Source organism: Stegodyphus dumicola, chromosome 2 (genome assembly GCF_044657685.1).
Source record: "Stegodyphus dumicola isolate Sdum_Otavi_A_Nest chromosome 2, ASM4465768v1".
Taxonomy (NCBI): Eukaryota; Metazoa; Arthropoda; class Arachnida; order Araneae; family Eresidae; genus Stegodyphus; species Stegodyphus dumicola.
In genome coordinates, this window is record NC_140769.1 from 247,449,188 (window position 1) to 247,475,700 (window position 26,513).

Here is a 26,513-nt window from a genome sequence, read left to right on the forward strand (position 1 = left end):
CTCTTGGTTGGGTGACAAAAGCATTGGCATTGAAACTCAGCAACTAGAAATGTGGACTGCATTGCATTGGTTCATCAGTTACTAGCAATCATTAGTATCTACAGCTGATAAATCAAGCACAGAGAGATACATACGATATCGCAAGTAAGCAGGCTGTTATACTTGCAAAGCATTAAGTATGTAGAAAAAAACGTAATTACACTGTATCAAATTTGACAAAAAATTGCGTTGATTTAAATTTTTCTTAGGCATTTCCTGCATGCAAAAACGAAATAAATATATGAAATTGAGATATAATTTGAGAAACCTTGGACTTAATCGGATTAATATTCTTCCCGACAAATCATTACTTCTTTTCCAATGCAAGGATTCTGTAATTGCGACCAATATTTACCACTAAAATCACAGTTTCCCTTTTTTGTGGAACGGGTTTTCAGTTATTAATGCATAGGATTATTAAGTAATGTCGGTATCCTGAATAAGACTCAGAGTCAAACAAATTAGCTTTGTCAGAATGAAACAAGTTTCAAATTTTTTAAACGTTTCAATAGCCATTTTTATGAATGCTGTTTTGCAACAGACGACTAATAACATTTAATGTTCCTATTACAGAAATAATGTTTTCAGATTTACAAAACATGCTCTGAAACTGTTTCATTTTAGCACACACGTGTCCTTTGAAGTAAAGATTTCTGTTTTCGAACACCATTATATTATTACTGTCTGGTTGCAGTATGTTCGTATACAGCTATTGACAACAGAGTGTACAGCAGAATTAAAATTAATCTTTCATTCCCATATAAGCATTTATTAAAGAATTCCTCCAAAAATGCTATTTTACAAAATTTTTTTAATAACATGTCGTTTTTCGGTTCAGGTATCTTCCGAATGGTCAGGAGAATAAAATCAAAAATTTAAATTTAATTTAGTCATCAATAAAAATCGAAACCTTGATTTTATTTGAATGAGAACCAGATACTAGGGCTCAGAATATTCAACAAATATGAATTTGAGGGAACTTCGGGTTTCATTTACTGCGGTGTTTTATGAAAGAGACACGACTGCAATATGTAATAAACATTACTATGCAACAACCAGGTATTCCAAAATGAAAAGCAATCGAAAATATTTTCTGGATATAAACTGGCACTGAGTATAAATGCTTAGCGTTATTAATGCTTTTTTAATTTTAGAAATGAAACTTAGTAAATGTTTAAATGGTATTAAATCAATACGCATATAATTCTGTCGTTGAGGTAAAAAGAGTTGATTCTTTTAGTTAGTTACCACTGTTTATTGTATAATGTAAGCCACAAGTAAGTGTTAATCAACGAAATTGGCATTACCAGCTGTAAATTAAAATACCAATTTAGAAATTTCCAGAGAATTATTTACATGCTTTAAAATTCGGTTATCTGAAAAAATATATTTAATGTATTACATGGATATATAAAAAATAAAATTATTCACATAATTCCATGTAAATTTACGATACATTTATTTTCGTATAGTGCATGCTTTTTCACAATGGTTTCTAGTATTAAAATGATAAAATTTGCCACGAATTCTGTAAATTTATTCCCAGTTTGAAAATAAATTACAAAAAGCAATATTTGATATATAAATATAATAAAGCACGAATACAAGTAGAGGTAATTTATAATTTAATACGTAAATTGAAATTAAGCTATATCATATAATACTTAAGCTATATCATATAATAAATAATTTCCATAAATATTATTATTAGTCCTAAAGGATACACAGTCTCACGCGCTGGAAATAATTTTTTTCCGTACAGATTTTGCCATTGCTCGCTTTGAAATCGCTGCGTTTGTTAATAAAAAATTCCTTGAAATGTTGCAAAATATGAAACCGATAATATAACAAATTTCAAATTCCAAATTAGGGCTTCCACCTGCCCATATTCTATAGAAAATTACGTTATTCAAATTTTGATGGCTCTAGGTACCGTTGTTTTATCACAATGCGAGAAACATACATTTATGCAGATTCTTCATTATTAGTCCAAAGGGGCTTTGTCCCTGAAGGACTATTGTTATCGTCTTGCGATTTTGCGTTGGTTCACTATTAATGTCCGTTTCACTTTTCAAACTGTTGCCACCGAATGTTATCCTGCATTATATTTAAAGAAATTAAATAAAGAAAAATCTGCATAAATGTATGTATATTTCTCGCATTGTGATAAAACAACGGTACCTAGAGCCATCGAATTTTGAATGACGTAATCCTACTGCGAATATGCATGGGGAAGACCAAATTTGGAATTTGTTTTATAATCGATTTCATATTTTGTAAAACTTTAACGAATTTTTGATTAAGAAACTCAAGGATTTCAAAGCGAGCCATGGCAACGTTGTACAGAAAAAACATTTTTATGTCCATCGCGTGAGATTGCGTATCGGAAATTCTAAAGATATGCTCATCTTAAAACTATTTTGCGATATTGCTCTGGAACTGAATTTTATAGTTTAAGTGAGAAGAACATGCTATTTAATAGATGATGGTAACAGACCAATGTTAAAAAGACGCCCCTTTAGACGTAATTTAAAATCTGAAACCATTCAGATTTTCTTTTTTAATTCTTTTTTTTATTATTATTACTATGACTAGGCTTACCATTATTTTTTTGCTGAAACTCGAGTATTTTTTGCTGAAACCGGGACAATGTTGAGAAAGTACTTAAAACAAAAAAATAAAACCTACTATAATAAATAATTATGATTGAAAAGGCTAAATAAAGACGTTGTGAACAAAAAACAACTAAAATTTTAAAACTAATTTTTTTTAAAAAATGTGTAACAAAAACTGAGTTAAAAGGAATTTTTAATAACTTAACTCAGCATACATTCTTAAGAAATGATTAATATCTATCACCTAATGCTAACACAGGTCCCTGTTTTTTAGAAGAAAAAATAATCCGCAGAATTTTTTTTTTTCCTGAATAATAGTTTTTTTTTTTTTCTAACATCTCTGATAAACTGAGGTTGCTTTATTTCCTAATTTTAAATTTAACAATGGCATGTTTTCCTTCATTAAGGAATTATATCTTAGTATTAAGATCAGACGTACAGAGTAGGTTAAATCATTTCTAGAAATGTTTTTAACAGTTCTTAAATGAACTTTTGGATTAAAAACATAGCGAAAATTTCAAAGCTTTTGCATTTTAATAATTAAAATGCTGTGAATTTAAATGACTCTAGGTATATTTGCATTAAACTAGTTACATTTCACTGCTATTTTTCAGGTTATTTTTTACTTCCTTGTACGAAGTATAAGAAGCATTGTAATCGCGAAAAATTTCGGGTATCGTATTGCAACAAAAATATCAATTTTGACCGCTCTCGGTTCTATTTGAACGATTTTTTTCGTTTCATCTGTACATAGGGTAAGAATGAAGGACTTTTTTCCCTAAAACGGATTGTGAAAGGGATTTAAAATGGATTCAGAAGAGAATTTTTCGTGACGTCTGTACATACGTACGTATGTATATATCTCGCCTAACTCAAAAACGAGTAGTCTAAGAACGTTGAAATTTTGCATATAGGACTGCTATAACATGTAGATATGCACCTTCCTTTTGTGGGTGCAGTCAGTTTCACCAAATGTGTATATATATATACACATACAAAGTGTCCACAATTTTGGCCACCACTGTATAGTAAGAAATTTACAACTAATGTTTCACAAAGACGAAAATTTTTAAATTCATGATTAATAAATTTCAAATAATCTAATAAATGCAATAAAGAATTTAATAAATGTAAAAACCAAAACTTTTAAACAATCAATACCACATTCCAAAAAATTCTTTAAAGAAATTAAAAGAAAAAAGAACATAACAGAAGAGTAATTCAATGAACTTCAATGCCACTTCATTAAGGGATATCGACTTTGTTACCCGGCTCAACGAGCTATGTTTTTTATTTTTATATGCTGGTAAATTGCACAATGTTTGCTTTAAAAATTGAATTGAATGAGAAATATATCTCTAATAGAAGTCGGGAAAATAAGTTTAAATAAAATTCAACAAAAATTGTGCATAATTTAATAGGCCGTACAAGAAAATCATGTGTCCACATCATATTTTTATCATTGTTTAACGTTATCAAAATAATATGGTCAAACGTGATCACATTAAGCGGCGCCTATTATATTTACGATCTATGCTCGAAGTATATATATTTCGTTATATCACCTAGTTTTCGAAATGTGTTGTAGCACTTGAATAGTACTTTATTACTGTTCTTCGTATTTAATATATATTTCTTCGTATTTAATTCATATTTGCTTCGTATTTAATTTAACAAAAAAAGATACTAAGGTTAGTGAAATATTGTCGTAGGCGAGAATTTTATCAGCAAAAAAAGAAGATGGAAGAATCCTCAAAAACAAGTTTATTGCGCAAGTAGCGAAAATTAGGATTGCGAAAAAATAAGAAGTGATGGGTTATGGGAAGAGACCAGTTTGATAGTAAATATGTTTAACGTTGAATTTAAACTTTAAATTAAAATTTAAATTCTGGTAAAAGTTAAGGAAAACGAAGATAGTATGTTTAAAATCAATAGTCTTTACCCAGACATAGCGATTGTAGGTTTTCGAAACTAAATTAGCGTAGTTAATAAAATTAAACAACCAGGATTATAATACAGAATCTGTAAAGAGAATTACTTGCGAATAACAGGTCTAACTTTAGTTACCATTCTGCATTATTCTCCTATTAGGTTTGAAATAATAAATCATATCTCAATATAAAACCAGACATTGTGTCTCATAGTTAATGCCTGCTTTTCAGAAAAAAGGTTAAGGTTAATGTAATATTTTGAGATATTATTCGGTAATTAAAATTAGGGAAACATATATATTATACATATTATATTATAATCCATCTTTTTCATTTTCTTTTTTCTTAACAGGAAGTTTGCTACATATGCTGCCAGCTATAATGTCTAATTACCATAAACAAGGTAATATTGTATTTCTTTACTCTATCTCTTCCTGATTTGTCTTAGCTATTAGGAACCTTTTATTCATTAGAATTGGTATAATTAGCAATAAACATTTGCATTGATCTAAATTATTATATAAATTTGATTGCATTTCTTTTGCTTTGCCGTGGTTTTGTATCTATTTTTTTAAAATTTTGTTTTGATATAAATTCCTATTTTTTAAAAATAAAACTGTGTATTATTTAAATGGAGATAATTGTTCTATTTGTAATTCCTATGTTTTTGTATAAGAATTATACATATCATCGTTTGAAACGTTTTGGTAAAATTTATGGCATTGCATCTCGAAATTTATTGAATTTGACGAACAAGCTGGCAACATCTGTAAAATATCGCCAAATTTCATGATTTTGCGAAATACTTCAACTCATATATCTTCAATTTTTATAGCAAATAAGAATGAAGATAACAAGGGAATTATAGAATTTTCCATTCTTAAACCGATCTTCATGCTCATTATTAAGGAATCACCCAAAGTATTTATTCTGCGCTAGATTGGCGCAAGTGTTCTCGACTTAAGAGCAATTTTTTGTTACCCGGCACTGATAGTCTTCATCATAACGTGCCCAAGGGCACTCTTTGGCGTCTATGGATTGAAAAGTGTTTGTTAATATAAAGTGCTAGATTTGTTTCTCTTTTACGTAGTTTTGTGATAGTATTTTAGCAATACTGGAGCTATAATTTATACTATTCTTTTGTTTCTACTGAGCGTAATCATTTCCAGAACTTCAGTGTGGATCAAGCTTTTCATATAAACTGAAGCATGCTTTGAAGTAATTAAGAATAATCTTTTAAAGTGCAAATATATATATGTGTGTCTATAATAACAATTCATAAATTTATTTGGCGGAATGGAAATTAATAAATTTATTTAAAAATAAATAGAGGTAAACAAAAATGTTTGTAACACTTGAACTAACTATTCAACTAAATATGTGAAAGCAAAATTTTTCTGCTTGGTATTAATTTAATATTAATAACAGAAATTATATAAATAACAGAAGTTGAAATTTAACAACATAAACAGAGTTCCGTTATTAATTGTGCAAATAACAGTAGAGTTCTATTATTAGTTGTAAAAATAATGGAATAAAAGCAGAGTTCTGTTATTAATTATATAAAGAAAAGACGTTGAAACGTTTAAAAATTTATGAAATGTTTACATAAATTGTATTAAATATTTATAAGCATTTATTCGAATGCATTCTATAAATTAAAAAAGGAATATATTGCATATCAAGGAATGCGATGCCCACAATAAGCATGAATTGTTATTTAAAATGAGTAATGCTAAATTATATTTTTTACAGGTGGACACATACATCACAAGCCTCATCATCACATAGGACATCAAGGTAAACCAAGATTTAACTATTTTTTATTTAATTATTATCACACATTTATTAAATTATTATATTTAATTATTTTATTTAATTATTATCACACAGCTCTATAATTACAGAAATATAAAAATAATAGTCTAATAACCTAAATTTATAATTACCAGAAATATAAAATCTGTAATTTAAATATTTGGATATGAATGATTTGGAATTACATTCCGTAAAATCTGAATCTTCTCGCTCCTTAGAGATAATTTTAAAATTCTAATTTAATGAGGAACGACATTCCCTGTAATATGACTGTTTTTTTTTTCAGTTAGCGTTTCGGAGCTAAAAGAAACTGGTTAGGTATAGCATATGGTGAGGAAAAACTAAAATAACATTTAAAAGTAGATTGAAATAGTAAATATATAACCTAAATAAACATAAACAACAAATTCCTGAGAAACACAAAAGGCAGTTAATCTGGTCAAAATGAGGTGGCATTGAATACCGTATGCATTTAAGCAAAACCTTACCATGTAGTGAATGCAAAAAGAAATCCATCTTCGTGACTGGATGCGCTTTTCGATGACATCATTTCTATTATGCTGGAGAATCTTTGGCGCCATTTGAGTTCGCTACTTCGTCTTCATGCTGTTTGCTTATATTTTGTTTTCTGCACAGGATTACGCTTTCAGCATAAAATAAGCGTTTTCACTAATTAAGTGCGTCTTGTGTATTTCTATTAGGTTATAATTCTTACAAGAGTGATATGTGGTGAGTTTAATACGAATGTTACAAGGTTCTTCAAAAAGAATGATGCAGTGGTTACATGTATGTTAATTTCATAAATGTACATGCATAAAAAGCTCAGTCGCAGTTCATTTCAACAAATGCCTTCCAATAAATGAAATACTGAGGAATTAAAATATTTCTTTTTAAATGGGCTTTCATTGTATTTTTTATTATTTCCTGTGAGTTACGTATCTGTGTTACGCACATGCGATAGGAAAGCATAAAATAATATCAATTTTAACATATAAAAATTTGTTAGAAATCTGCTTGAAAAAAAAATTAAGTTTCATTTTAAAATTAAGCTACTGGAAAGCTGGAGTTGAGAAATAAGGTACATATGAAGAAATGTTTTAGCTTAATACTTTTAAAAAATGTGTGATATTTTTTTTTGTTTACCTAAGAAGAAAAATTCCCTCCTTATTACACGCGAATTAAATTCAAAAAAACTTTCTTCTGTTATGATAAAACTACACAGATATTTCACTTAAGATAGCAGAGTACTAGGAAAACAACGAGAAAGTGTAATAATTGAATTTTGTTTATAACCCTATTGATCTAGTTTCAAGAATCTATGTTTATAAAACTCATTCAAATCATTTACGTATCAAGAGATATATAAAGTTGTATGTAGTGCACTGAAACGTTTGGGAAATTAAAGAATGTTATAAACAATTAATGTCGATCTCATATGCTGAGTCCCAGCAGCTGTTCAGTGGCTAGAATTAGTAAGTACAGAACATTGGTAATCCACTAGGACCTTGATGCTTAATACATTGTTTGGATTGTCTTCACACGTAACGTGAACAGAAGTTAATTTGGTTAGAAAGTTATCCATGAAGGCATTCCAGAACGGTGTAGCACCAGAGTACCCGCGTAACTAACTAACCTTATCGAAAATTTCTGATTTCGAAAATCAACTCTGGCAGTTACTTGTAATGGCAACTAAATTATCAAAATTACTTAAAACATAAATTAAATTTGATTTAATTTGAAACATAAATATGTTGCGATTTGCCGAGTGGCTATACAGAACTTTTATACATTCTTAACTAAGAATTACTTAAATTGGCACAGAATAGGAAATAAATCAAAAACAAATTCGAAATTCAAAATTTGGATTCAAAGTGCACGTGTTCTGTTGGAGAATTATGCGTGTACAAAATTTGGAGGCTCTGGGTGCCATCGTTTTCCCATACTGCAAGAACACATACATACATACATATATACATACATGCATACATTTATACAGACAGATAGGTTCTTCATTATTTAATAATAAAGAAGAGATTTACAGTGTATTGTTGCATTGAAAAACAAGACGTTTAATAATAAATTATTCTTACTTTCTTATATTTAGGTTTTTTGGTGTATTTAATTATGGCAAAGCACACTAGGGCTATCTGCCTAAGGGGAGGGATGCCTTTCGTGGAGGACTTTCTAAGGGAAACTGGCTCGTATACACGTTACACATGGGGAAAACCACGAAAACGCCCATGCAGCCAGCCCGTTCGCGGGATTCGAACCTCGGACCGAACTACCAGTGTTCAGCGTCTTTACCGCTCGGCCGCTGGTGGGCTTCTTATATTTAGAAGCCACTATTAAATGTCTTTTACAAAACAATGCAAGTAAAAAACTGTTTCAGATGTTAGTTCTGCATAATTTAAGTTAGAAATCCGAAATTTTTAGAATATTACTCTTTTATCGAGTTTATGATAATCCTGTCGAAGCAAAAATCGTGTATATTTTTTGTGTAACAAAACCAATCTGTTACTGCGAGAAAGGCGTATTTAAAAAGGTCTTGCTTAGCATAGTTTCTTTGCTTGGGTCATATCTTGGATTTAATTTTTGATAATCTTTTACAGACTCAATTTTTCAGAAATATTTCCACATGCATAGTATACACAGTTACATATATTAATAGCATACATATTTACACACACGTAGTTAGAATAATAATAAAATTTTCAAGATGAATTTCAAAATTTGAGAATTTATTTATTTAAATAAAATTACTCTCGCATAGCTATGTTAAGCTATATTAAAACAATCACTGGTGATAATCAACGCTGGAAATAATAAATTTTTCTCCTCTGCTTTATCCTCCTTTTGATAAAAAAATAATCTTCCACATGAAAATTTATTGAAATTTCTGGAATTATATATCGAATTTGGTGAATTTTCAAAAAACATTTTCAACTGTAGTACAGTTGCTAACAACGACGTCTTATAAATTTATGATATTTAATTTTTCATTACTGTCAGTCTCGGAATTTAAAGTGATAATGGTATCAGATTTCTAAAATGAAACAGAAATTAAAATGCTGAATAATAGGGCTTGCGATAGATCGGCATGTTTTGAAAAATATAATAACACCTGCGATTCTGATTAAAAAGAATAATTTTCCTGCTTTAAAAGTTGATGATTTTCTTTCTTTACTCTTTTCCCCACATTCTATAGACTAAAGGCATAAAGCAGAGTGTATAAAAATATTTTTGATTAATACAGTTTTATTTAAATGAGTTAAAAAGTACAAAAATTGCTTTTAAATATGGTAATATGTGACAAAATTTTTACTTTAAAATCTTTGAGTTTTTTTATTGTATTTTTATCACTAATTAGTGTAAAAGATTACTAACAAATATTATAAATTTTGCGTTAAAGCATATTAATTGTTTAATGAGTAAGATATAAAAATTAAGTATAAAAAAGCTGATATGTACACCACGTTTTCCTTGTACGGAATATTAAATTATAAGTATTATTTTCTGCATTTAAACTTATTTCCTCAAATTTCATTAGAGGGACAAAATATATATTTTCGTTGAAATATGGTACCTGGAATTTTTCGTGATTACAATACTTCCTTTACGTCATACAAGGAAGTAAAAACAAGCAAAAAATAATCAAAGCAAAAAACAGTTTTTTGTTTTTAAATTCTGTTGCTCTATAAAATAGGAATGCCCTCTATAAAAAACTGTGTGAATGATTTTTCATCTGACATTACCGCTCAGCGAAAACAAAGCAATACAAATACTGCGGAGAAATGTTACTCGTGCTACTTAGCATCCAGATGTCATTTGCGTTGTGTCTAATCACGAGAACGGTTTTTTTTTGCTATGTTCGCTGCGGGGTACGATTTGCTTATTTTTACGTACCCGTACCATCCAACGCAGAGATAATGGTTGTGCCGATGTGGTGAGTTAAGCCATCGGAGATTTGGTAGTAAGAAATTAAAAAAAAACTAGGCTACAGAAGAAAAAAAACATCATAATTTATTTACGTTATGTCACTGCGTTTATACTTTCTTTGACTCGGTCGAGGTCAAGGTTTGCCGTGTATTCTAGTTTGAATAATGAGAGTATTCTTTCTTGCTTGAACTGATTCAGTTTCTATTTGATGTAATTCTTAGTAAACAATTAAAACATCTAGCAAAACTTCCTTAAAACCGCGTGCTCTTTTAAAATCAAAATGCCACTTTTCTTCAAGCGTGGATTAAAAAAAACGTTAAATGATGTTTCCGCTTTTCACATTTTTTTCATAAAAGTGAAATCCTCTTCTGATTTTTTTTGGTAAACTAAAAAAGTACTAAAGTAGGTCTTCCGTAAAAGTGAAATGGCGTAAAACGAACATTTGTAAAACGGGGGATATCTGCATCAATAATGCTATAATAATCTAAAATATAATTACAAAATTTAATGCTTTTAAATATATGTAAGCTGTGTATGTATTTTAGTTGTACTATAAAAATGTCGGAATCAGTTTTATACCGTCACAAGTTTATCTTAAGAGTATCAGCTTGCCATTTTCCATTCATTTAGTATAAATTTGTTTCAGAGAATGGAAAGAAAATCAATTTTCATTACCATAATAAAAAATTATTTTTCTGTCAGAAAAATAAAACCTGAAACAACAGGTCATAACTGTATAACTTTCCTAACGTATGTGATTAAGATTTGAAAAATTAAGCCATAGTCAAAGATAGGCTAAAGAAGCGAATAAACAAATAAGCAGCTGTTAACTGATATGACTGCAAATTAGTGCAATAAAAGCATTACATTCTTAGTCATCGTTTAAAACAACACAGGTTCCAATGATCGCGATAAATATAATGTTTCCCGGAACGTGATCTATATTTGCCAAGTATCATCTTCTCAGCTAATTGCGCTGAAATCTAATTATTTTTTTACTAATTATTTTCCTCTTCATAAGTCCGCGAAAGCATAAGTGGTAAAGGCCATTGAATAACGATTTTTCGACTGTCGCATCAGGGAGGACGGGTTAGATGCATGGGTGATATCTCTTTACGTGAATAGAGCCATTTGCCCTTAGAAAGTTTTTCATAAAAATCCCTCTTTTCTTAAATTGATAGCCTTTGTTTGTTTTGTCATAACAAATAAAACAAAAAAGCAAATGCATGCACATCCTAATAAATAATTTAAATGTAGCGTTGTAGACTCATTACGTGTATCGTAGCAAGAAACGGGAAAAATGAAAGCTACCCTATCTGGGATTCCTAAATCCAGGCCTCCGTCATAAAGGGTTCGTTTGTTAGACGGACGTGCTTTCCAGTTACACCAAGATGGCATGCAGTAAGAAAGGAGAAAATCCTCATAGTGGTTGCCTTTTCTTGAAAGGTTATTTTAAACGCAAACAAGATGCAGTCAGATCTTTTAAATGTCCAGTCACATTTACTTAAAAATACATAACATAGATTCTGACAGTGAGCTTTAGTTACGAAAACTACGGTTACAATAGATTTAAATTTTCTGTGGATGGGGCTGTTTTAGAAAGGTGATTTTCAATACACGTTTCCAGGAACACTGATCACTTTCAATGGTAGTCATGGTGTACGAGAGTTCTAACCACAAAAGAGAGATCACTACATTTAGCTAATGAAACTTACCAAACTTTTTGAGGTCCACATGTTTGAGCATTACGATACTTAGTGTTATCACATATCTAAAGACCGACTGCTTTCCGTATCGTGGATTAATGCAGAGAGAAAATAAAATTTCCAGTAAACCCTATTGGAACTACAGTCAGAAATTTCTGCTTTGTGGAAAACAAGAGATTGCGAACTATCAGTTATTTTCTGCTTCGATAACCGTATTTTCAGACTTTTTACATTTTCAGTACTTCACTTCCTGTATAGCATTTCCTTTTATATGATTTATTAATTTCTAGTACTAATATCGTACTAAAAATGTGAAACTGTGTTTTGAATTTTTGTGAATTCCATAACTTGACGATTTGAGGTACTCGATTTCTCAATGTAAACATAGCATGAAATCAGATCACAAAAATAACCACATCCAAGTCATTGGAAATAATAGATTTTAAATTTTTTACTCGACGTCTTTCGACAAAAAAAAATTTAGTTTTTTAAAAGAAAACTAATATTCTTTTGTATCAAAATTTTACTAATCAATTTAGATACTTAAAAATCGGATGGAAATCGCTGACCATGTCATAAGCAAATTAATTAGACTGAGACCTGCATTTATTTCTTTTACTTATTGTTCTTTTCATTTGTTTCTCAAGCGTTTTGCTGCTTAAGTCATTCCATACAAATGCATTTATTTATCATGCAAATCATACATACAGCACCATGACATATCGTGCAAGACACAGAATGGAAAGGACTATTTTTTGCCTCTTCGCATCATTTTTTAACTTTTATGGTTCATTATCATTGCTGTTAGATCATAACATTTTTTTATTTCCCAAACAAAAATTATACAATGAGGTATGAATTGCATAATATCCGTCAGCGCATTGACGCATGAGGAAAAGCTTCGGATGATTTTCTTTCTTATTGAACGACATGTGATATGATATAAAAAAATCTACGGTATTGACAGATTGGGTTATCTCCTCTTGCCACGTAAAAAGTGCAAATTTAATATGGGAAACTTGTTAACCTCTTGTGCAGTGAAACCTCGGTTCACGAATCTAATTCATTTTTGAAAGCCACTCATCAACCGAAACTATTTTCTCCTTAGGAATTAGTGTAAAATAAATATACCTGGACCACAGATGATTGTATATTTATTTAACTTTTAAAACAGTACTTTGTGCACAAGTTCATAACCAAAAACCAATGAAAAGCATTAAATAAATTTTAAAGAAAGATGAATACGATATAAAACAGATAGATGAAAACTTAGTTTAGTTTAACTGTACATGCATGAAAAAGACTAATCAGCAGAAGTGGAAAATGATGGAAATATTATTACTTGAATAGCAAATTACCTTACATAAAATTTCTTTAGAAGCCATCTTCTTTTATTCTTTCTTTGCTTCCAAGCGTCATTCTATTCTCCTTGAGGTTCACCGGGTTTCGATTTCAGTTAAAATCAAACATAACGAAAACGCCACAGAATCCTAAAGTTCCTTTTAAAGTCTGTTTCCGGAACTTAGTCTGGCCATAATATCTTCCAGACATAATTCATGATTTTCGTACGTCACTTGGTGCCAGACCCTTTTTGAGAGTTAAGCAATGGACAGTATTAAAATGTTGTTTCCAAAAGTTCTCGAGTGTTAATTTTGTGACACAGGTTACCTCAAAATAACTTTAAAAATAAATCCTATTTTGCCAACTTCAGAGTTTCGAGGCATCGTTCATCATCTGAGGCGCTTTTTGCTTAGATAATTTGTTCATGAACGGAATTGTCTGTGAAATAAGGCGTTCGTGTTCCGAAGTACCACTGTATTTCAGTTTAGACTGTCCATCTTATAGGACACGAATTGACTGATTGACTTTTACAAATTAATAAGATGCTCATAATTCATTGTTGCGACAGAGTTCTTAATAAAAATTAAACTCGTCATTCATCACAGTTGGAAGATATAAATCAGATTCTTTCCAGAACCTGAATCCATATTTTTCGATTTATATTACCTGCGGGTGTTATTGATTTTATCACAGATTATTGGTTTTCTCCATGTATAATGTAAATACGAGATAGTTTCGCTCAGACAATTTTCCACGAAGGTATTCCTCTCTTAGATAACTGTGACATATTTTGTCGCATATCGTTAAACAAATAAATAACTCAATATTAACTATGTATTAGCCGTCTACATCAATCCCTTCCACTCTTTCTTAGACCTCATGCAGAAAAACGAATGTATATATGAAATAATTTGGAAGAGAAAACTGAGGTACTTGTGTAAAAACATTAAGAAAGATGAAAAATAGCTACCGCCTTCGCCGGGAATCGAACCAAGGACTTCTGGAATACCGATCGAGCGTACAGAACCACTACACCACGAAGGCATGCCAAGAAGGTGGGAGAAATACCTTATACATACTCTCCCTTTTAAAGGGCGACTGGAGGTTTTAGGGGACTCAATCGCCAAATCCTGGGTGAGGAGAAATCATCACCCACCACTCTTTCAGTTCGGGCGCAACTTTTGAGACATTAGGATATTTTTGGAAGCATGAAAGAAGAAAAATAGCAACCGCCTTCGCCGGGAATCGAACCACGAACCTCTGGAATACTGGCCCAGCGTGCAGAGCCACTACATCACGAAGACTCGCCAAGAAGGTGGGAGAAATACCTTACACTTGCAGTCATGCAGGCTTAATATTTTTTTATTCTTGTTGCAAACATTTCGAAGTCAATACAGATAAACTGGCGCAGTTAAGTGCCTGTTAAGAACTATATCAGCACCTTCTGCATGCTTTAAATATATTGGAAGAAAGAAGAATAAGCATTCTAGCTAGGCAGAGAACGAATGCTAGGTGTAGAAGAGATAATTTGGGTTTGGAATGATTAGCTTTAGTTTACATTTGATCTCCCTTGGTTAATAATGAGTTTCGATTTTCAAATAGAAATCATTATTTGCTGAAGCCTTTAATTAATGCTTACATTATTAGTGTTATGCATGAATCATATGATATGGATTGACTTTAAAAAGCCGAAGTTTGGAAGAACTTTTTATAAACAATTACTATTTTAAGACATAAAGGGAAAGGGCTTCGCTTAACCAAATAACTGGACGAAAATTGCTTGGATCAGTGAATTTGAAATCCAGTTATTTCTAATTCTTTTAAGACACCCATTTTCTTCTCCTTTAGAATTAAACGCAACTTTTATAATGAAAATGAGAGTACAATATTTATGAATTGAATGTAAGAAATGAGAGTACAATTTTATTATGAGTACAGTATAGTAATAGTATAGTAATTTTATTATGAGTATTATAACTGAGATTACTCATTAAAAGTAATCTCAGTTATATTGTACCCATAAACAATCAAATATAAAATAAATAAAAATACTCTCGAGATAATTTCACATAGTTACGTTCAGTGTTGGATTGTATCAATTAGAATTGAAATCTAGTTATTTTTAATTCTATTAAAATAATTTATCCCATTTTCTCCTCCTTTAGAATTTAAACACAACTTTTGTTATGAAAATAAGTAATGTTAGTTATATTGTACCCATAAACAATTAAATATAAAATAAACAGATCCCCAGGAGATAATTTCGCGTAGATACGTAATATATAGTAAATGAATTACTATAAAATTAAAAAAATAAAATATTAAATAAATAAATAAAAATGAAATAAAATTAAATTAAAACTATTTTATAATATATCTCAAGACATCCGATTTTATAACTGTCAATGACAACAGTGGTGTTGACAATTTTGAAGAATAATATCTCTGAAACTGGAAACTTAAAGATATTTATGATTCATACAAAAATGTTTACATGTTTGTTAAATCTGTATTTGCATTTTTTAAGTTTAGTACATTTAAACTACATTATTAATGTTATTATCAACATATTTCCAACTTACCTCATTGCAGACAGGTTCAACAGTTTGAAAGTAATAATTAGGGCTAATGTCAATGAAGATAGGAAAGACAGTGGTTTAGTAATTCAAAAGAGTTCAGAAATTTTTCTGCAATTTACGATTATTTACATTTTTTTGCTTTAGAAGACAATACATTTTTTAGCAATAAAAAGTGCACATATTTAAAGATTTATCGAAGATGTTATTTACCATTTAAACGATCGAAGATGTTATTTACCATTAATCTGGAGTACCGGCCCAGCGTGCTACCGTTACACCACGAAGGCACGCTAGGGAAGTGGGAGAAATACCTTATATACTCCCCTTTTCAAATGCGACTAGGGTTTTTAGGGGACCTAGTAGCCAAATCCTGGGTGGGGAGAAATCATCATCCACCACCCTTTTAGTTCGGGCCCCACTGTAGAGACATTAAGATTCTTTGGAGGCCGGAGAGATGAAAAATTAGCAACCGCCTTCGCCGGGAATCGAACCACGGACCTCTGGAATACCGGCCTAGCGTGCTACCGTTACATCACGAAAGCACGCTAGGCATGTGGGAGAAATACCTTATAATAGTTATAGTTTAGTTAGTTAACATAATTCGCCATTCTACTGTACAGAAAATTTATTAAAAATTATAATAAGAATTTTTACTGAACATTTCTATCTTATAAAATATGAACGACTGCATCAGGTGACTGCACATACGGAGAATTAAGTGACTTGGTCCCTTTTTCTGTATGAATGCCCACTCACCAAGGAGTAACATCTAACTATATCTTCAGAAAGCAAACTTGTTGGTCTGAAGGTAAAGTGATGTTGCTTTAAATAATAACTCCTGATAAGCAGGAAGAATTGAACAATTTAGAGTAGAACCTTAGTTTACTAACGCCTTGGGTCACGAACGAATTTTCCAAAAGAAAAATATCTTGTATGACGTACGATGTCGCGAGATACGAACAAGTAAGGTGGCAACAAATGATATGCCAAAATGCAGTTAATGCACTAATTGAAATGTCTTCAGCAGAAGAAGACAGAAGGGAAAATGTTCTTACTTATTTGACACGAGAAAATTTTTCAGTAATAAGCCATAAAAATATTTGCAACGACAATGCCATGTTTTGGGTCAAGAATATTTTAAAACGTACACAAAAGTAAATCACAGAGGATAAATTTTTAACGTAACAAAGCCTCAGCGATTCTTAAATAGAGGCAAATGATGTTAAAAGAAAGAGAAAGAGAAAAGCACCAAGATTCCTCATAGATTTTTGTAAGATGATTTCCCTTTCGAACAATGTCGTTTTGCTTTTTTGGTTTCTTCATCGTTTTCTACTTAGACCGTCGGCTTTCCATCGTAAAGATACGGTAAAATTTAATTCAAATTTCCTATTGTTTACATATTAGAATTGTATTAAACACTGTGGGAACATTATCACTGTGTATGTGTTAGATTTAATAATATCCATTGGTTTTGCATTGCGAAATTACATATAAGTGCTGTTTTCTAAGTAATCATATGGAATCGCTGGGAACTGATAAGTTCCTTTTACATTAATTCCTAAGGGGAAAAGTGTCTCGTTTTACGAATATTTCGGATAACGAACTATCTCCAGGAATACATTAAATTCGTAAACAAGATTTCTCTGTGTTATAAAATTCACGAGACAGAAGTCAATAAATAGCTCCTTCCTTTGATGTTATGTATAGTGATACTTCCTGAGTCTGATGAGATTCATGCATAAAAGCTTCAACTTTTCTTATAATCAAGATGAAATTATCATGTTAAAAATTAAATCTTCTGCAGCCAACATGTGGGAAACTAACGCATAGAAATGAAAAATGCAGAATTCGGCATCTAGCAGAAGCAGCCTCACTTTGTGAGCAAGAGAAACGGAAATTTAATTTATTTATATTTTTATATTCTTTTATGCAATTTAATAATTCAAAACATTATCTAAGCATGTACTTTAGATATCATTGCCTGAATAGAGATATATAGAAGCATTTTATGTAACTTTCATTAATTTCTAAAAGCAGTTTTGGTTACCTTTATAAAGTATTTCTTCCGCATTCTTATCATGCCTCCGTAGTGTAGTAGTCAGCACGCTGGGCACATATTGCCGAGGTTCGTGGTTCGATTTCCGGCGAAGGCGTTGTTCAATTTTCATCTCTCCGGCCTCGAAATAACCTAATGTCTCTACAGTGACGCCCGAGCTAAAAGGGTGGTGGATGTTGATTCTCCACACCCAGGATTTGGCGATTGGGTCCCCTAAAAGCCGCAGTCGGCATTTAAAAGGGGGACTATATAAGATATTTCTCCTGCCTTCTTAGCGTGCCTTCGTGGTGTAGTGATCTGCACGCTGGGCGTGTATTCCAGAGGTCTGTGGTTCGATTTCCGGCGAAGGAGTTGCTTCTTTTTCAAATCTCATGCTTCCAAAAATATACCTAATGTCTCTACAGTGGCGCCCGAACTAAAAGTGTTGTGGATGATGATTCTACACACCCAGGATTTGGCGACTGGGTTCCTTAAACCCCAGTCACCCTTTAAAAAAGGGGGCGTATATAAGGTATTTCTCCCGCCTTCTTAGCATGCCTTCGTAGTGTAGCGATCAGCACGCTGGGCGCGTATTCCAGAGGTCCGTGGTTCGATTCCCGGGGAAGGCGTTGCTCATTTTTCATCTCTCCGGCCTCGAAATAACCTAATGTCTATACACTTTTATAATGAAATTATATATTTTTATGCTATTTGTTTTATTTTTAATCAATATGTTTTCTTGATATTTCAATAACTATTTTATGTCTTTTTTCTTTAAGGACCAAATCATCTACATGTTACAGTGGCTGTAGCTAAACCTGGTCAAGGTGAGAATATATTTTTCAACTGTCGCATATTTTACTTTATTTTTTACATAAACTACAGTTTAAAATTATATTCTATAGCATCATTTAGTGACCAGTAAAGCTTTTGAAACGAAACGAAAGTGTAAAATAATTTCAAGATTAAAAAATAATGAAATGGTATTTTTAAAGTATTTGAATACTTTTTAATGTATTTTGTGTAATCACATTCTTGTTCTGAAAAGCAATTTAATTTGGGCAATTCTTTAAAAATGTCTTGTGTTCTGAATTATTTTAACTTGTTTTAGCATTTTTTTCATTTTTTTATTAAACAGAAATTGTGTTTCAAAAAAAGTGCAAGTCTGTTTTATAATAAAAAAAACCTGTCAAAGTAAAAATAATTCTAGCATATTCGTACAATATACATGCATATATACTTGCTTATGTAATAAACATTTTGACGTGTTGATATAGGACAAATCGATGGAGTTAGTGCATAAACAAGTCAATTAGGGCGAAACATGCGCCCGTTCATTAGTGCTAACCTCCGTACATTTCACACTTTTTTAATACATTTAAAGAAAAAGAAGTGACAGACAACCTGCCAGCAGAACTGAGAAGCTGATAAGAAATGAGCAGATTACAATATTAATGTTAGTGAAGTTATATATCCGCTTTATTTCAATTAGTTTAGTAAGGTTTCGTTTTTCAAAATTTAACATTATTGTTATTGGCTAAAAGAGTTTCTGTTGTTTTGTAAATACATGCGTCATGAGCGTTATATAAAAAATCGTATGATAGGGAATTCTAATTTCGAAACATGTAGTTCAGAGAGATTTATTACAAGCATATCACTATTTTTAGAATAGAAAAAGGAGATTACCAAAGAAAAAGGGAAATGAGACTTATGCAGTACTTGCAAGTTAAAGTTCAAATTTTATTTTACATTTTTACATATTCTTTACTTACACATATAAGTAAAGAACACAGAGAAGCACCTGAGAATTTATAGCCAATGGATGGTAGATTTTAAGAGCGCATAACAATTTAAACATCTGGCCTTCCATTTATTTAATAACTTAATAACAAACAGTACAGGCAAAATGCGACACGTTCTACTACGCACTAATCCTATTGTGTCACTTTAAAATAGGCATTTCAAAGTCTTTCCAAACTCTCCAAATTACGATGGTAACGGGTGTCTTCATCACCACACATTAATTATTTTCACCGTACATTTGCTACTAATCAGCCTTTCTTTGTATACTTTCCGCGACGTGAAACAAGCCAAATGGACAACAGTTAAGAGGTTATCACACATGGCTACAGTCCCTCCTAGACGGGACTTTTCTGAGAAACGAGATTTGGTAGCACTGGTTTAAACGGGAGGATTCCTAGAAAAAAGAGCCCGCCTGAAGCGAAGTCCTGCCTGGCTACGGAAGCAATGGCGGGATTTTTTAAATCCTCACCGAAAATGTCTCGGGTTGGTCGAGACAACCAATCAAACGAAAGTTCTGCTTCTGAAGGATCACGTGATCCCGATTTGAGCGACAATCGATTACTGTTTGGCGCTCAAGTCTTTGTAGTAAGTGAGAATGGTAACCTAGCTACGAGTGTTTCCTGGAATTGTGCGAATTCTGCGAATTGTTCCTTTCGACATTAAGTCCCGCGTAGCCGAAACATAATGTGATTGGGACCTTTAGGGACCACGACTCTCTACCGCAGCTATCATTACCATAGTTACGAGGTAAGCAAGGCGGTGGGCGGATGTCTGCAAAGTTACAGACTGTAATTTTCTGATAAATAAGGCAGTGACGTCCCATTTTAGAAGCGCCTCCTTTAGGAGTTTATATTTTAGCTTCTAAACCTTTTTTTCTGTAAGTTAAGAAGTAGTAGTTACTAAATAGTTCGAATAATATATATCCTTTCCTCAAGATTAGTGCAGTCTTGCCAACATGACTATGTATAACCAAAACCATGTGATCAACATGACCAAAACCATGTGAAGATGAGCAATGATTAAGGGAACTGAAAATTTTAAACAACAGTCAGATAGTATGCTAGTTAATCATACCCCTCCGTAATTAATACACAATACTATTACATCATAAGTTCAGTTGCCTAATAAGCAATAAAGTTATACAGTGGTTACTGAAAACCTAGAGATCTTTTATTATTATAGAACATTAATAAATTAGAATACAGATTGAATCCCTTCCACCAGGTAACAAACTAACATCTACACTATCTTTTTAGAAAAAGCGAACATTGTAAATATTATTCACACAGGAAACTTTAAAGTATTCTTAATCTAAACTATAAACTCTATTGCATACGTGAAAAAATAAAGTTTATTTTCATACATAGAAACTAAGTACGTGAAAATTAAATATAATACATAAATACTGAATATATAGTACATGAGAACTTAAATCTGGATTACAGCAGTTAAATATGACTGATATTTAAACAAGCAAAAAACATATTACAAGAAGGCAATAATTTTTTCTAATGGTAAGAATAACTGTTAAAAATCATATTCCCTGCTTTAAAATGCTTCTTTAATTATGTACAATTCTTTTTATTTTAGGAGGAGGTGGAATGCAAATGCAAGGTATGATTTATTTTTAATTATATGATATATAATACAATAAAATCTAATTAAATACTTCCATACTTTAGAATAGTTAGTTATTTTGAACAATTTTTAAGCCGCATTTCCTGCTATTTGCATCCTAAGATTTTGTCCCAAGCATATTATTAATCTGTTTTAATTGAATTAAAATTTTTAACTGAATTAATTGAAAATTAATTTAAGTAAAGTTAAATACATTGCATAAACACCAGAATTAATTACTGTACGGCAACTTAAGCTGTCATGGCTTCTGTTTCTTCTAATGGACTTTGGAAACATCACTGGAGTCCTGAGTAGGAACAGGGAGTTTACTTAAAACTATGTTCGTGTGAGTGGTTAGAAGATACGTCAAAATGGGAGGAGTTAAATCACCCCTTTATTTTCTCACAGCGTACAGCCGATCCCGCATTTCGAGATACAAAGACCAGCACTTATGGTCTGAAACTTAAAAAATAAGAAGAAACTAAATTAAATAAGAACTAAACTTAGAAACTTTATAAAGATTAGTAACGAGAAGATTGATTTTTTAAACTCTACGTATGTAGTGAGCAAAATGCGAGAAACTACAATACATTTTCAAATATCAAAGAGAACTAATTTCTGGCCTTAACGGCAGACAGAAACTGACTGAAAAGCGCACGCGTGGTAAGGCAGCGAAAAGTCTCTCTCTTGGCTAAAAGCCATATATTAAATACTTAACAGTTTGCAAGCACAATTTGTATAACCAAATCTGTTCGCTTTTATTCTGACCGGAAATGGGAAATAAGAGAGGATAGCAAAGTTTTAAGATAAAATAACGTTAGTAAAACTTAAAATCCTTACAAAACTATCACAAAAAAAATTAAATAAATAAATAAATAAATAAATAAATAAAAAAATAAAAAAAAATGCGCCGCCATTTATGTATGTAACGTATTGAGGTATTCAACGTTTATATTAAAGTTTGTAGATAATATTTGTAACTACTGACTGCATTAATTTAAGGAAATAATTTTGTCTTAGAGGAACTGTGTCCAGGAACTTAGCCTGCAGCTTTTGAAACACACGCTCTTTTTACTCACGGAACAGTATAGTTTATTCATGTTAAATATTCGACGTATCATGGAAGCCTTGTTTCGATGACATCGGGAAACATTCTAGTGAACTCTATCCATGTTATTTGACAAGATATAACGATGCTGTAAAATCTTCCAAAAACTTTATTTTATTTATTTTTCGTCCATATTGAGCAAAATGAAAAATGAAACTCCAGTTAAAAATTGTGAGAAGAAAAAGAAGCATAAACTTAAACAGATCTGTTTTCAAAATGCTATATATATTTCAAAATGCTATATATATATATATATGTTTTCAAAATGCTATATTTATAGTTCCAAAATGCTATAAAAATGCTTAACTCCATTGTAATGTTTATGGAGACGTTTCGGGAAACCTTCATGTAATTACGGAGTTGAGTTCTTACTTTCAAGGGCACGATATGCAGCAGCCTGGTTCAGCTGCTCTACAAACATACTGTAAAACCCTATAGAGTTATTAAGGTATTTTGAAGCAGGAGACGTTAGAAATGCCCAGTGCTCTCACCAGAGCGCGAACCCTAGACCTCTCGCCTACGCATCGAGTGTGCTTCCATTTACACCAGAAGGCATGCAGAAAGCAGGGAGAAAATACATTAAATACCCATTAACAGTTTCAGCCATTTTCTTAGAACTACGATATAAACAACATTAATAACCGACCTTATTTTACCACAACCATAACAGCAGACGCGTGGGTAGAACGATGAGAAACATTAAAACATTGGTTTCATCAACAGATGGCGCCACTTGCTTATTCTTGTCCAGGCTTTCTTATCTTATCTAATCATTATTTCCTATCTTGTTCATTTGTGGTTTTGCAGCTGAGGATGGTGGTTCGGTAAAACCATCGAAACTAGTCCTGTGAAAATTTTGAAAATATAACGTTGATTTTTGTTGTTTGACTTCTGAATTTGTATTTATTCGGCGTGTTATTGTGTGTTAATTAAAGCATTACTCCGGATTTGATTCTAAGTCTATTTCGTACCCACTTCTCTAATAATTATATAAAGTAGGTGGCTTTTGAAGAAGTTTTTTGTGTTGAAAATGTAACATTAACTGCCCACTCACGCAGTTCATTTTTATAGTCTTAAATAAAAGATTAATGGGATGCCATCTATCGAATTGACATAATATACTCATAGGAATACTGCAATATTACTGCGCCTCAAATCGTAACGTCAGACCGTTCACCTGTTTCTATAATCACATTTTCGTGATTTAATTGTAATTTTCTTTATAAGGCTTTACAACTCGTTGTTTCCTCCTAATAACTGTTGCGATTGTTGATTTGTTTTCGACTGTAATGAAACCGTCCCTTCTTTGATCTAAAATAGTTTCTTAAAAGAAAGAAATACATTAAATAACATTTTGCACCTTGGAAACTTATCGATAAAGATTTAGTAAATAATGATTTTGCCTTTCGAAATAAAAATGTATAAGACTTTGTTCACTAACAAACAAAATAAAGACATTTCAAAAAAATACGATGTATATTTTTAATAAATATTCCCAAATACATTAAAAACTTCTACATATTCCTTAACCAAAGATATTAAACAAATTGTACTTAATATACATAAGTTTATCAACGCAAACGCAAACGAAACATTTTAACTGTCAAATTTTAAGTCTTTTTAAAGAGCACCTATTTCGGTAAACCTTTTCATCATGAATGATGACTATACTACTTAAGAGTGATGGAATTCTTGTTGAAGTTATCGATCACTGTTACACTGTTTAAATATAGCTGTGAAAGTATAAATAGATGTCCTAGGAATAAGAATAATCGTTAAAAATACATCCTGATTTAAAAATGCTTCTTTAATTACGTACAATCGTTTTCTTTTAGGAGGAGGTGGAATGCAAATGCAAGGTATGATTACTTTATAATTATTTATATAGGATATATAATACAATAAAATCTAATTAAATGTTTCCATATTTCCTAGAATAGTTAATGAGTTATTCGAGAAATTTTAAGCCGGATTTCCTGCTTTTGTAATATTTTCATCCTAAGATTTTGTCACAATTTTATTATTAATCTATTTTATTTTAATTTAAAATTTTAACTGTATATTATTTTAAGGAAAGTTAAGTACAGTATATAAATACAGAATTAATTAGTATATGGCAACTTGAACCATCACAAAATATGCTCTCATTTATGAATGTAATGTATTGAGGTATTCAACGTTTATATTAGACTTTGTAGCTTACTGCTGACTAACATAAACTGCTGACAGCATTAATTCAAGAAAATAATTTTGTCTTAGAGGAATTGTGTGCAGGTTTAGCTTGGATTGGAACTTTTGAGATGTAAGCTCATTTTACTCCCAGAACAGTTTATTTTTATTCGTGTGGTAAGTATTCGACGTACCCTTGAGCCCTTAGTTTCGAGGACATCATGATAATACAAAAGGAAATGTATATTTTAATTGTCAAATTTTAACTTTTTTTAAAAGAGCACTTATTTGGGAAAACCTTTACATCATGAACGATGTATATGTTACGGTGAAACACCGAAATCTGGAGAATGTCGACTTTCACCGGTGAATGTCAACATTCACATAGTCTCTTGGTGTATGTCCGAAATATTTTCCAAATACTCTTATTTCTGACTTACACCGGTCAATGTCGACATTCACCATGTACTAATGGTGAATGTTGAACATATAACAATATTATATTTTCTTCTCCGTAATTCAGTCGCGAATAAACGCACTTGAGACTTGAAATAAGAACTTATGAACATGAGAACCTAAAGCACACAATACATTCAAAATGAGAAAGAAAATAATAGAAGTTAAAAACTTGCTTAATTATACAGTACGTTCTAAATGAGAAAATAAAATAACAGTCATAAAAAACTTACTAAATTATGCGATTCAAATCTTATTTATTGCAACAACTTAAACTATTATGGCACTTAATGACCTCTCTTTTCGACTTTCACCAGAGCATACCTGTGATTGTCGACATACACCGGTGAGGGTCCGAATATACAAGAATGTAGTGAAATATTCGGTCTTTCACCGACGTATTTGGTGAATGTTGATATTCTCCGGTGAAAGTCGACATTCTCCAATTTCGGTCTTTCACGGTAACATATATATTACGTAAGAGGGATCAATTCGTGTTTAATTTATCGTCTACTTGATTATAGCGTTTAAATATAACTAACATTTAAACAACTGTGAAAGTATTAAAAGAAGGAAATAGTTTATCTTAAAAATAAAAATAACTGTTAAAATCACATCCTGATTTTAAAATGTTCTTTTAATTATGTAGAATATTTTTCTTTTAGGAGGAGGTGCAATGCAAATGCAAGGTATGATTTATTTTTAATTATTTATACAGGATATGTAACACAATATTTAAGTATTTTATTAAATAGTTAATGCACTATTTAAGCATTTTTTAAACCGAATTTAATGATATGCTATTATTATAATATTTTTTTCATTTTAATATTTTGCCATTTGTTCGTTTTCAATTTTAGCTGAAATTTTAATTTAATGTAAATTAAATATATTACAAGAATCTAGAATTAATAAGTATACAGGAAATTAAATCATTAAAATATACTGTCATTTATTATTTATTGTGATATATTGAGGTATTCAAAGTTATGACCTAACAATGTCCGTAATATATCATCATATAAATGCTCGGGTAAATTCTCAGATTAAAAGGCTATAGATCCTAAGTGTTCCAATATGTCATCAATGCTTAAATGATTTTGATGGTGCAAACAATTTTCCTATCACCCAGAACTAATGTCTTCTACGGTATGCGCTTTGATTGCTTGGAATAATAACTGGATTATAATCCATTTATAAGTATATTTTATGTAATATAATGCAAATTTTTAGAGAATCAAAAACTCTTCTGATAACTAATATATGGTTTTGAACAGTAATGAGTTCATGAGTTGAGAGTACACACTTGTCATCACACTTTTGCGGCAGACAGTGATCAATATATGTATTTTTTTAAAAA

General features: G+C 31.1%; 1 protein-coding gene across 3 annotated transcripts in view; it reads left to right on the top strand.

Moving 5' to 3' along the window:
• Positions 1–26,513, top strand: part of LOC118182064 (uncharacterized) — a 104,860-nt gene that overhangs the window by 36,686 nt on the left and 41,661 nt on the right. For all 3 annotated transcript variants that reach the window (XM_035351345.2, XM_085811986.1, XM_085811985.1), the window contains exons 3-8: positions 4,938–4,988; positions 6,341–6,385; positions 18,780–18,827; positions 21,394–21,417; positions 24,364–24,387; positions 25,819–25,842. In XM_035351345.2, the coding sequence (XP_035207236.2) occupies positions 4,938–4,988; positions 6,341–6,385; positions 18,780–18,827; positions 21,394–21,417; positions 24,364–24,387; positions 25,819–25,842 (216 nt within the window). The remainder of the gene's footprint in view (positions 1–4,937; positions 4,989–6,340; positions 6,386–18,779; positions 18,828–21,393; positions 21,418–24,363; positions 24,388–25,818; positions 25,843–26,513) is intronic.